Below are 14,026 nucleotides of genomic sequence, written 5' to 3' on the forward strand. Positions count from 1 at the left end.
TATGTAAAAAATGTAATTCAAAATGTGTATTATTTTCAAAGATATTCTGTTTAAACAGAATCTATTTTCTCTCAGGTGGGACCCTATTTTCCCCTGTTTGAAGTGTGTTAATTTGCTCACTATATAAAAAAAAAAACTACTTCAGCAGTAAATCTTTTAGATGGTGATCCTTCTTGAAGAGGCAATTGTGCACCTAACAAGAAAAAATTGTTTATATCTTTTATGTTTTTTGCTCTAGCAATCTTGCAGTCCAGTTCAATTGTGGGTTATATTGTAATATATATTATGAATATTTTACATATTATACAGATTTGACCTTATTTACCATTTTTGATCACAATATATTATCATATTTTACCAAATCTGGGCAGTGTAAGATAATTACTAATTCATTCTTTCTTCCTTTAACAGCACTCGAGTGCAGACCGCCAAGACATGCACATGGTGGCGGCGGACGCGTGTGCGCTGGGCTGGGAGGATGTGGCGGGCCGGCTGCGCGTGTCTCCGCGGGCGGGCCTCTCGTGGCGCGAGGCGGACTCTCGCGCGCGTCTCATGGGCTACAACGACTTCACCGTGAAGGAGGAAGAACCAACGTGGAAGAAGTACGTGGAGCAGTTTAGGAACCCGCTGATTTTGCTGCTTTTGGGTGAGTTTATTTATTTTTTATATTGCTCTTCTGAAAAATGACGGGATATTATACATCCAATATTTCTTCTCTACATATTACTATGGGAAAGTATGTTTCTTCCCTATTACTATGGGAACATGTAAGTTTCTTCCCTATTACTATGGGAAAATGTATGTTTCTACCCTATTACTATGGGAAAATGTATGTTTCTTCCCAATTACTATGGGAAAATGTATGTTTCTTCCCAATTACTATGGGAAAATGTATGTTTCTACCCTATTACTATGGGAAAATGTATGTTTCTTCCCAATTACTATGGGAAAATGTATGTTTCTACCCTATTACTGTGGGAAAATGGATTTTTCTACCCTATTACTATGAGAAAATGTATGTTTCTACCCTATTACTATGGGAAAATGTATATTTCTACCCTATTACTATGGGAAAATGTATGTTTCTTCTATATAATATGTTCTGCAGTTACTGGATAGGAAGGTTCAATACTCATTTAAAATGTATTATAGTAAAAACTTCAAACTTGATTATTATTGGTGAAATATGGAGACAGTTACGTCCCACGATCAATTGATCAATTGAATCATATTATGAACCAGAAGAATCATATTATGTATCATGTTAAGAGTCGTAATATAAACATAATCAACGAGTATGTATGAGAATTGTATGAATATGGACGAAAGAGTGTGGATCAAAACAGAATAATGCTGCATTCCATAGGTAGAGGCCTACCCTTGTGGAGAAATAGTTAATTAATACATTATATTATATCAGTATACCAGCTAGCTTTGTTAGTGTAATACAATACTCAACTTTTCAAGTTCAATAACAATAAATTAACATACTGTGTATTGAATTGTAGCAAATACATTATACAAATGTTTCAATCTGTTTTGAAATCCATTCTATGTGTGTATGAAAACAAATAAGTACACAACTCCTTGTTAAAAATCAACATTACCCTTCGTAGGTCATTGTGTAAATTATTGTTCAAGTTAACATGCATACATTGACGTTGGTCAACATGTTAACTCTTGGATAGGTCATCGTGGTGATGTGTACATAATTCTTGTGTACCTTTGCTACAATGAAACATTTATTTTGTACGAAACGGTGTAACGTAAAGTAATCTAGTGTTGCTCATGTAGAAAATGTGCTTTCAATTTTGGGGTCTTCGAGTTACCCCACTATTATGCTAATGTGTTTTTTAACTCTTGACAGGCCGAGATGAAAAACAAAACGTCTGTAACCAAGTGGGTCTTCCGACAACCCCATGATTTTTCTGTCTTATGGGCTTTTAAACTATAGAAATCCCAATTATTCAGTCAATTATTAATGGTAACTTATGTATTTGCACAGGGATACGTAAAATACTAAAATGATATGTCGAGTATTTAAGCTAATATAAGGAGGATAGTAATTTTGGGTGCTACCTACTCCCCCCCCTCTTGGCTGCGGGATTGATAATATTGCTGCTGTTCTAATTGTGGGGTTATTAAGTTACCCCACGTAGTTATGGAAGAGTAAAAGCTGTTGAATTGAATCAACTGAAAGTATAAAATATTAAAACCTCTATATACATCATGTAGTTTATTTTACGAATGCGTAGTTAATCCCATTTTTTATTTATAATATTTTCCTTACCACAATTTAAAAACGTCAAAACGTAGCATTTGCACTTTATCTATTTTTATCAGGAAAAGTTATAAAAACATATATAATAATGATTAATTAATACGCTAATATGTAAATATGAATACAAGTGTCACACTTGGTGTCACTTCATTGTGTGAAAAGTGTTCGTAAAGAAAAATTTATGATATTGTGAATATGAAATTAAAAATATACTGTTACAGATAATATGCTACAGAAAGTATTATAAATGTATATTTTGGAAAAAATACATAACAAACGAAGAAGACAAATGAACAAAGAGAATATATGACGCAAATGTGAATGGTAGCAGAAGTCGGGGACGCCCGAGGAAGACATGGCACGATCGAGTGAATCAAATACTTGAGTCGGGCCATGCCAAGAGACAGAATAATAGAAGAGTATGAATGTGAATGAGACAAGAAGTGTGTCCCAAAACTGAGTTATTTGGCAGTCCGTCCTCTCTGCCTATCCCTACGGAGAAATGGCGTGGTGGGTATTTAGTTAGTTTACATAACAAAAAAAATTCTTCAAAAAGACTAATTTTCCCAGGTTACGAATAACCATACAATAGAGAAGTAAAGGGTTATTGCTCGTTTTTATATATGGTGTATGAATTTAGTAGGTATTTCTTTAAACAATATTTAGTACAAAAGTACAGTAAGACTATGTGTCTTTATCACATGGTGTTATTAATAAATGGCTACAAGATGGCATTAAAAATGCGAGTTAGGAGGTATTAGTACGGTCATTATTTTGTTACGAAATGTAGATATTATTATATTATGATATTGAGGATAAAATGCTGTTATGCATGGTATGATAATACAGTGAAACTCGCTTAAGAAGTTCCCACTTAAGAAGTTCATACTTAACACATTTCTGGTGGGCATTTTCTGCCCTGGCGCTACACTGTCTCTGGGCGAAAATAAAGGTCCCGTGCGAATTTCTTTAATTTGTTTTAAATCGCTTTATCTTCGAAAATAATTAAAATATTTTAATCAAAATTTCTACATAGTAACTCAGCATACACAAGCTATAAAAGTACTAAACTAAAATTGAATATTATTTGAAATGCAACTCAATTAACCTTGTAATATGTTTATTACGGTCCGCGTATCGGTATTTGCCCATACCTGCTTTCTTTAAATACGCCCGACATCTCTCGCTCGCTTACACATAGGAGTTGAGTGGGTGCGGAACAGAAATAGAGATTCGAATCGGGTTTCACGGTCATAAAAACCCTCATTCCAGAAATTTAATTATTAAAATAACAAATAATATACTATCCTTTTGTTGAAATACCGACGTAAACGAAAGGCACGAAGATAAATATAAAAAGAAGACTTGCATTACGATTCAATAATTATGTACATATAGTTAGGACCTTTACAAAGAGATTGGTATATAATATTCATATAAAAACATTGAATAATTCTGTCTTTTCTGCCACTGAAATGAGGCCGGCGCAAAAGGCAGAACTACCCTTCCTGGCATTAAGTATCAATTGACCGAACGGGTAGAACTACCTTTCCCGGCCGAAGTGTGTTAAGAAGTTCAAGTCTAAGAAATTTGAGTTTTTTGGTCCCCTGAAGACTGATTTTGAAAAATGGCCCAATTTATCCCACCAACCTTATGGTTTTCCCGCTTGAGAAGTATTTTGTTCCGGTCTTGAAAACTTCTCAAGTGAGTTTCACTGTATTAAATATAATAATAATGTTATGGAATACATGCTATGATAAATTTGGTCTTTTAAAATAATCTTTTAAAATGGATTCAAGAACAAAAAACACAATATTTCCAAAATTCTATAACATAAGAGAATAAAACATATACACGCAACACAAAAAAATGTATAAGGCAAGCGGCACGCACAAGCACATAGATCATTGTAAGTGCCGATTTCCATTCTCTTCTAATGTTTTTATTTTGGTGTGAGAATTGGATTTTGATTTCTAATCTTTATTTTTGGTGTAAATTTATCTTTATTTTAATGTTGTTTTTTGTTTAAATGTATAAATTCGTATATTTTAAAATGGGGGCCTCAGCACGGGTGAACAACCCAGTGAGGCCAACGTTGCTTAATTGAAATGTGAAGTACTGTAGAGTAATGTATCAATAATAATAATAATAATTCTATTATAAACTTGTACGTATCATGATTATGTCAAATTCATGAACAACTGGTTACCTGCGTGCTGAAGTTCAATTTGCACCGACTTGTGCAAATAATAATATACATATTTATTTATGTCAAGTGTCAGCTGTGTGTTGGTTTTCGGACTGCTCAATGGAATATTCTTTCTTTGTATGTTTGAACATTCAAACTGTTGGAGAAAGTTATTTTGAAGTAAAATGTTAATGAAAGACCATTCTATACCAGTGTAAACCACAGATTTTTTTTGTGCATTACACATTGATGCAATCCTATTACAATTCACATGAAATAACAAAAATATACAAAACTTTAAATGAAATATTTTACAATAACCGATATTTTAGAGTTCTTGCCTAAAATGGCTTTTGAAATCTTCAAGGCCAATGTTGAAAATGTCAAGAGACCTAGAGGTATCATTTAGCAGCACCATACCTCTTGTCATGCTATGCTGGGCCATAACGTCCGTTCTTCCGTGTGGAATACAGAGCAAGTTGTGGCGTCAACCCTGACGGTAGTTGCTCAGTACAAACAATTTATAGCATTCCAAGAGGTATGGGCTGTCAATGTAATAATTCATAATTTTAAAAGCTGTCACTTGAAGGGTCCCATTTCTCCTAGATTGGAGACTTTCGTAGTGCGTTTCGGAGAGCAAATCTATGTGATGCATGAATCGTGGGTATTCACCATGCATTCTCATATAAAGAAATCTTAGAATTTGATCTAATAATTCTATGTATTTTTGCTGGTATGGGGCCCAGACAGCAGAAACGTATTCTGAATTAGATTGTATAAGGCAGTTGAACATCGATGTCATTGCTTCGGGCTTGGAGAATTGTTTGCCTATTCTTATCACAAATCCAAGAAGTATATAACAAGATGATACCAATCCCACTATATAATAATAATAATAATATGATCTGAAAAAGTAAGTTTGGGATCAAATGTAACCCCGAAGTCCCTTATGGATTTTACTGATGCCAATATTTCATCATTTAGTTTATAATCAAATTTGATCGGGTTTTTGGAATGCGTATACGTCATAGTGACACATTTTTTTACATTAAAGGAAAGTTTATTCTCATCTGCCCATGAAGATATTGCGTCTAAATCAAGTTGTAATTTAAAACAATCTTGAATGTCGCATATCATCTTGAGCAGTTTAAGATCGTCAGCAAAAAGCAAGCAAGTGTACATCAGGTTAGGTACATCATTACAATAGGTAAGCAATTTAATCCATCCTTATCTTTAGGGCCCAATATTACTTATCACAGATAAGTTGTTGCTCTGAAACTTAACAATACATTTATTTTTCATTTTGTGTTCTACTGAATAACACAAACATAAACTGTTTTTCATAAGGGTGACATAGCAGTAGGGGTGTGATTTGCGTTTGACTGAATGACACAAACATAATCTGTTTTTCATAAGGGTGACATAGCAGTAGGGCTGTGATTTGCGTTTGACTGAATAATAACACAAACTGTTTTTCATAAGGGTGACATAGCAGTAGGGCTGTGATTTGCGTTTGACTGAATAATAACACAAACATAAACTGTTTTTCATAAGGGTGACATAGCAGGAGGGCTGTGATTTGCGTTTGACTGAATAATAACACAAACATAAACTGTTTTTCGTAAGGGTGACAGCAGGAAGGCTGTAATTTATTTTATTACATGTCAAGGGTCATTTTTCATCAATATCAAAAATTATTTCTGCTGAGTTTATTTGAGTTACTGAACAAAGCTCTAGTAAATTTTTTGCATCCTTTGTCAACAAAAGCAGTAGACGCCTGCCAATAGGTAGTAGGTAATCACTATACTTTATGTTGCGCTTTTTTTATGAAAAATAATCTAAAAGGGCGATGTGTTAGGACTGTTAGGTATTATCAGCGCCTTGACAATTCGGTGCCCGGAGCGAACTGCTCCGATTGCGCCTAGGGCCATAGGGCTGGCCCTGGTTCTATACCGATTTCAAATAAAATGGTTCAAGCAAATGAAATTGATATTTTTTTTCGATAAAGAATTTCTATGTGATGAATTTAGCCAAAAGTAAGGAAAAATTTAGCTTAGATACGCCCACATCACAATTAGACACGCCCACATCACAATTATATCAGTTTATCTCTTCGTTGGTTCGAGCCAATTTTCCTCTAGTAATATTTTAACATACTTAAAAAAATGAACAAACTTTACTTACAAAAAAAAGACCTCAGAATGGCGTAGCCCAGTAAGGTAAATTTTTGTATTTTTTTATTAATGGTGGTCTTACACCAGGGAGATACTGAGAGTATCTTCCATTCTGGAACGTACCGCAAACATATCTTATATTATTTTAAATGACTTATTCGTGAAGTAACACATATTATTAAAATAAAATTTACTTGCGTACGCCGGGATTTGAACCTGCGACCTCCAGCTTGCTAGTCGAGATTTGTAAAAAAATATAAAATAAAAATTGAATAAATGAAAATAAAGTTATTGTAATTAAGTTAATTTTTTCTATGCAATAAATCATCTGAAACTAGGTCTTGTAAACATTTATGTCCTGGTAATGGTGACTGGTACTCAATGTGAAATATTTAAGGAAGTTAAAAGGGAGTATTTTACAAGTTTAAAAAAAGAAAACATCTGAACATGGTATCGATTCGTAACCATTACCAAAATATGTACCAATTAGGTTAATGAACTATTTCGTCCACATGGCTTTAGAGGAAGTGGAAATCGTTGGTTGACCTTCTCAACGGTTTGCTGGTTATACTGTCCAGAAAAAAACTATTGTTGTTCTGAAGACGGTCTGCATTGCTTCCGTAAGCATAGAGGCCATAGACCCATTCTGCTATTTCACACGTTTCACCTTATTATAAAGATCACCAGGGTTGTCATTGGATGTTGGTGATGTCTCCTGGTATTACAATATAACTTCCAAAGTAATCTGGGCCCTTCTAAATACATCTGTCTGAATTTCACTTTTGTTTTCGGTAATTTCCCACTTGCCGACATCCGATAGAGATGAAACTCGGCAGATAGGCTCGTTGTCAATGACAATGCATTCTATCAACTTTTGGTGGCGATCACGTACACACATAGCGGACATCTAAGCATTTCTCGAAAATTGGTTGATATTAATGGAATTAATATGTCTGTACTATCTGATCGGCATTTGGCGAGATTGGTAGACCTAGACAAACCTCACCTCATGCTGCTAGCACCTTAGAGCAGGCTCCTTTGAAATACCTGTAGAACGGACTCAGCATGCCTACATTGCGGCAGTACATTATAGAAGGCAATCGGTCTGTTAACAACGGATTGTCAACCAGACGGACTGCCCTCCCTTGCACAGAATCAAGATGAAAATTTCTTATTTTTTTCAAGATGAAAACAATTGCATTGTTGTTGGTCAAATAAACAAAAAAACTGTAAATTTCATGACACCAGAGCTCACTGATGAGATTTCTACATCAAAGTTAAGATAAAAATTTTCACAGCGATATTTCAAAGCTCCATAGCTCAAAGTGTAAATATCTTGAACAGTCTTTATTGCTATTAAAATTACAGATGGCAAAAGCTGTGCAAATTTCATTACACCAGAGCTAATGGTTTGAGAACTTTTGCCCTTTCATGCAATTGTATTTCTACTTTATTTCTAGATTACTATTTCCCATCAAGTACTATTCACTGTGCGCACTTAAATCTTTCTAGTTGTTAACATGACTCACCGGTTGTAAATCTCTGGTTTGTATTCATGCTAACTACCCGTCACAGTCTCCTAGGTAAATGTTTAGATAGTGGCGCACACAAAACATTGTACATATTATAGCACATTAGTGAATGTAAAACAAATAAGTATAATTTTTTATGCAAATATCAAAGTGAGCACACACTCTCTTGTATAAACCAGACTTTCCTGTTGTTTTTTTTTATTCAATTAACTTTCTTTGTGCATTGAAAGTGGTGTTATTGTTTTGTTTAAATATTTATAACCTAACCTAGTCTATAATTGAGTCATGATTGTAAATAGTTTTTAAATATGTAATAAATATAAAATAATGTATAGTAGATACTCTGAGTATCTCCTTTGTGATTACCATTTAGGATAGTAAGGTTGCTTGAAATGGCTTTTAGTAAGTAGTTTAGTAACCCTAGGGGGTGGGAAGCCCTAGTCCTATCTTAATTAAGGAATTTTTTGTGTGATTTTCACATAAAAAATTAAACAAACAATGCTAGAAATCGGTAATGTAAAGCAGCTTAAATTAATTTAAATATTGAAGACAATATTAGTGATTCTTAAACGCAAATCTGAAACAGAAAAATCAGAAAAGGAAACGGTCACATCTGGGACTCGAACCCAGGACCCTTGTCTTTCCGGGACAATGCTCTACCAACTGCGCTAATGGGACCCTATCCTCATCGGTCACTTTTAACTGTATCATACTTCGAATAAGAACTACCAACGTTGTCTTCATTTTTTCACCGCACATTTTTATTGGCAACTATCTTTATGTATGATCGCAAGATTCAACCCGAACTAAATGCAATCCTAGACAGCGTCTTATAGATAAACCTATCTTATAATTAAATAATTAAATTAATTTGTTTGTAATACTTTTAACAGATGAATGCTAATTTTATATTTTCGAGTCAAAGTTATTTCAGAATTCAGGGATCGAATTATTAAAAATTGATTCAGTATTAATTTACGATTGTTTTAGATGTGAACCAGGTTTGTCTTGTACCTAATTTTCACTAGGGTTTTAGTATTAACAGTTAATATTTTGAGAAGTGAGGCGGTCATTTCAAATTCATCAGATTTGAGTAGAAAAGTTCTTCCCAACCTCCCTCTTCCCCATCTTCGCCCTCACAGCTGCATTTCTCACTACCTAGCCTAATTGGGGGATACTTGATCCCCCAAAAGATTATTTCTGTAATACGTCCTCCCCGGCAACGTGTGCTGAGAGAATATACGGTCGTATGACAAAAGTCTATATACTGCAATATCTGCATGCGTCTTGATTGGAAATCTGCTATGAAAATATTTTCGCTAACGATAATGCCATGTCCTCGAAGTAGAAGAGGATATCCTCTCTGCATACTACTTCGGGATACTACCGCCAAATAATGAAAGATGACGGGAGGAAGTATAGCAAAAATAATTCTTTGGGGAATCAACTGTCGGGGGGATCAACTGTCATGTAATCATTAAAGTATTATATTTTTTCCCCTTTCAACTTTGTCTGCATAGAAGGTTAGATGATACCGTAGTGAAGCAAAAAGCAGGGCTATAATTATTTAGAAATTGTATGTTAATTATTTCTTTAATATTTGAAACTGTTATTTCGTGGTGGAATTCCATTATAAATATATATATAATTATTTCTTTATTTTTGTCCAATGATAACACTACAATGATAATATAATGCATCGAGTTCTAATACAATCAAGATTTGTATCGAGTTATAGATTGTCCATTGTCATTAATATCATTGCTTCATACGTTATGTAGCCACAATAATTATTTTACAATGATGGTTGAATGTCATAAGACGGGCTAAATATTCATATTGTAATTTTTATCACCCAGTATCTATTAATCAGGCATGTCGCACGTCCAAGTCACATTAGGCTCATATTATTTGTTAAATGATTTTTAATTGCTGATTATATTTGACGACCAATGTGGTTGAGCGGTTAAGATCGTCGGCTATGAATCCAGAGGTAGCGGGTTCAAATCACTGAGTGCGTAAATGAATTTGTGTTTTTTTTTCAATGTATTTGCTGCACGTCCAGAGTTATCAAAGTAGATCAGTATCGAAACATTGTTTTAAATAGCTTTAACCGTGTTTGGTGACCAAATCTGAATAGCCAGGTACTTTCTAACTTTCCTTTTCCCATCTGGGACCCCCACTGGGTCTGGAAATTTGGGACTCTTGTGTGATATTAAAACCCAAGGTTAAGTTATTTTCTCTTCATCATAAAAATGTATCATTATGTTTACACTTGAAAATTAAGAAACAAAAATTATGGTGTCTAGTTAAATTAAAAGAAAATTACGTTGTGCATTGACCTATAAATTCCAGACAGAAAAAGTTGTGCAAATTTCATTATGCACATCTTTCTATCTGAGTGTAAGACGCTATCCTGCTCTAGCTTGCCCGCATGTCTCCAGGACAGTGTCTTGGTTCATTGTTCTGTCTTCCAATCTACTGTTCACACTAGAACAGTGGGGTCCGTGGCTTAGACAAAACAGTATTGTACTGTCCTATTGTAAGAGTTTTTGCTGCTTCAGAAAACACATTTCCGCTTAACAGCTAAGATTTATTAATTGAACTGAAAAAAAATATTAACCGGATGTACACCAGTGTCAATATGAATCGCAAAAACTATGAGAATTTTTTTCAGAGCAAGTGCTTCATATATTTAATTGCAGTTTTACGTAAACGATTTATACAACCTTCCTTGACAATACAATTTTTTTTTTCATGGCTTTGGTATACAGATTTAATCTTATTAGACTACAGTTGACCAAGAGAGAAACTAACAAAAATGTTTTCAATTTGTCAATAACTAATTTGAATTCATTTCATAAATGGAACACTCTTAAATTCAAATTTAAAATTATGGGAATAGGTCGCCCAATTAGAGTTGACTCAAATTTATTTATTTAGACAAACCAACAGATTTTTTTTACATCATTAAACAATAAATTATAAGCAATACAAATAATATCTAATGACAGATTTTCACATAAACATTAAACAATAAATTATAAGCAATACAAATAATATCTAATGACAGATTTTCACATAAACATTAAATTATAACAAAAAACTAAGGGTTCAGTACCCTTGAGGGTAGGTTAGAATTGTGTGTATTGGTGCTTATGAATACATTTCTGACAGCGATGTCTGTGCCAAACGTCTTAAGAAACGGCCTTTTCGTCTACATTTTGAGATAGATCAAAAAAAGAGAAAATAAGTGTGTTCTTTTTATTTTCTTTTCTGAATTCGGAAAACAAGTTTAAAACGTGTTGTGTGCGAGTACTTTGTTTGTCTCTTAAATTTGTTTCATAAATCGAACACTTTTTGATTTAAATATCTACTAAAATATATTCTGGTTGGAAATTAGTTCCACCTGGAATTATAGATAATGAACCTTTTTATTGTCATCATTGTAATAATCTAATAATAAAAGTAACTAATTCTCTCTTATCTGTACTAAATACCTTCCTATAGATGTAATGAATAACGGTAATCTTTCTACTCAATGTATTGTAAATTGCTGCCTCTAATAATTTGTATGATTGGCCTTCACATAGATATATGCGATTGTTAGACAATATGTGATTACAAATTATGAGTCGTAAATAATTTTACTATGAACTTCAGTTGGTCACGGTATCCTCAATTTTTTTTAAAGTATATTTTATTTACCTACAAAATTTTATATCTAGTATATACCTATTCTAAAACTACTACAATATTATTCTATTACGTTCGTATTGATATTTGGACTTCAAAAACATTGAGATATAATGCACGAAAAGCTGCAAGACTTTTAGCTTCCCTAACATTTAAGCGGAGTTCATTAAAAATTTAAAACCTTTAAAATAAATATTGTTTTGTGTTGCCGATAAATTTGTCTTAGGAAGCCTAAAACCATTGCAGCTTCTCGTAGGATAGCCATGGACCACCTATTAATACTAACAATAACACCTTTCGACATATAATTTGGTAACATTTAATTTTTTAATTTATATAGAAATTCTAGGGTGATATAGACCAGAGATGTGCAAAATGGGTACCCAAAACCATTTGAAATGCAAAATGGAAATGGGTCAAAAATTTTCCATTTGAAAATGCAAAATGCAATATGGTTTTTAGAAAAGCATTTCAAATGCAAAATACCTATTTTCAAAATGCATTGAAAATGCAAAATGGTTTCTCAGGTCAAACAATCAAAATAATTATAGAATTTTTAAACAATTTTGTCATTTAATAATGGACATCAATGTAAAACAAACATATTACATGATGGTAAATCCAAAAACACCACGACTACGGATTATGAAACCACAAAAAATTTGCGCGGGACTAATGTTGCCAACGTAAAAACATAGAAACTGCTATCTAACATTTAATATTACAGCGTCATGGCCCCATGTTCAGTATTTGAATCAGTATTTTTTGTAATGGTATCACTCAATTGCCAGGGCTCCTACCAGGGAGCAACTTGACAAATGTAAATTATCTCTCATAGCGAGTTGAGGACCGAGTGATATTTGGGGCTTATGAAAAAAAGATGAGTGGAGATAGTAGGAAGAATGTTGCAAAAAAGCATTTAAAATGGAAAATGTATTGAGAAAAGCATTTAAAATGCAAAATGGTTTTTAGAAAAGCATTTAAAATGCAAAATGGAAAATACCCATTTTGCATTTTGCATTTTGATTTGAAATGGATTTATTTGAAATAAAGCACATCTCTGATATAGACTAAACATTGCCACATACTAAGAAGATTGAGTTGGCGTGTGTTGGAAGGCTGAAGGGAGTGGGGCAGGGAAGAAAGGGAAGATGAAGGTGGGGAAATACATGGATATTAAGATCTGATCACCAAACACGGCTAAAGCTATTTCAAGCAATGTTTCAATCTGAAAGGATCTGTTAATCTTCCTCCACTGCGCAAAATTATTAATGTTGTGAAATTATGCATTTATAATTATAATATATCTTTTTATTACTTCTATGAATATTATTAGTTTGGTGAATGTTTTTGCTTTTCCAGCTGGAAATATCAATACAAATGCTAGTAGTCATACTTGTGTATAACCGTGGATAACAAACTTTTTTATTTACGGCAAGAAATCAGTCAACTTGTCTTTTTGTAATTTTTCATGCATAATGGTGTCAGCCATTGATTTAAGTATCCAAGGTTGGTTTTACTCTATAAAATTTATCATAGTCTGTTTAGTTTGATTTTCTGAATTCAAACGATATTCCGTATAGTTTAATTTTTCTGTTCAAATGATCACAGTCTGGTTTTATTTTTATGTGAATACCGCATAAGAGTCCCAACTGCTCTCAACCATCTGGAGCTAGTGAGACTATGGCATCCCCAATCGGGGTATGTTGTGAGGCTGAAGGTAGTACGTAAATAAATCACTATAAAAATCTCATAACTTTGAAAGTCAGTCTGGTGCTAGCTAGTCAACACCCCGTGGGTTTGATTTCAAACTTTTGTCTATAATATTGCTCATTGTTATTGGATGTTACAATTCTCATTCTCTTCAAAAGAAAACTAGGAGATATAATATTTCAAAAAAATTCTATGTGAAACCAGTGGACACACTTTAATGTAACGGCTTACCGGCTGTGGGCTCATTTAGTCAATTCTAATTCTATATTCGTGGTTGTTATCTGATAATATTATTCCAAGTCAGTATTGTTTTCATTCTTCTCTATGCAAATTTTGACATGGTTTTTGATGCAAAAATGTGCATGAAAACTTATTTATTTAATCATTAGTGACTCAAAACGAAAATTTGAAACAGAAAAATCAGAAAAAGATTCGATCGGCA

The 14,026-nt window shown here is 33.4% G+C and overlaps 1 protein-coding gene across 2 annotated transcripts in view; it reads left to right on the forward strand.

Annotated features, from left to right (window-relative positions):
- Window positions 1-14,026, forward strand: part of SPoCk (secretory pathway calcium atpase) — a 68,867-nt gene that overhangs the window by 2,965 nt on the left and 51,876 nt on the right. For both annotated transcript variants that reach the window (XM_089633638.1, XM_089633636.1), the window contains exon 2: window positions 412-646. In XM_089633638.1, the coding sequence (XP_089489764.1) occupies window positions 436-646 (211 nt within the window). In that variant the 5' untranslated portion in view covers window positions 412-435. The remainder of the gene's footprint in view (window positions 1-411; window positions 647-14,026) is intronic.

This window comes from Hesperophylax consimilis, chromosome 7 (genome assembly GCF_061612785.1).
Source record: "Hesperophylax consimilis isolate HC1 chromosome 7, BYU_Hcon_1.0, whole genome shotgun sequence".
Taxonomy (NCBI): domain Eukaryota; kingdom Metazoa; phylum Arthropoda; class Insecta; order Trichoptera; family Limnephilidae; genus Hesperophylax; species Hesperophylax consimilis.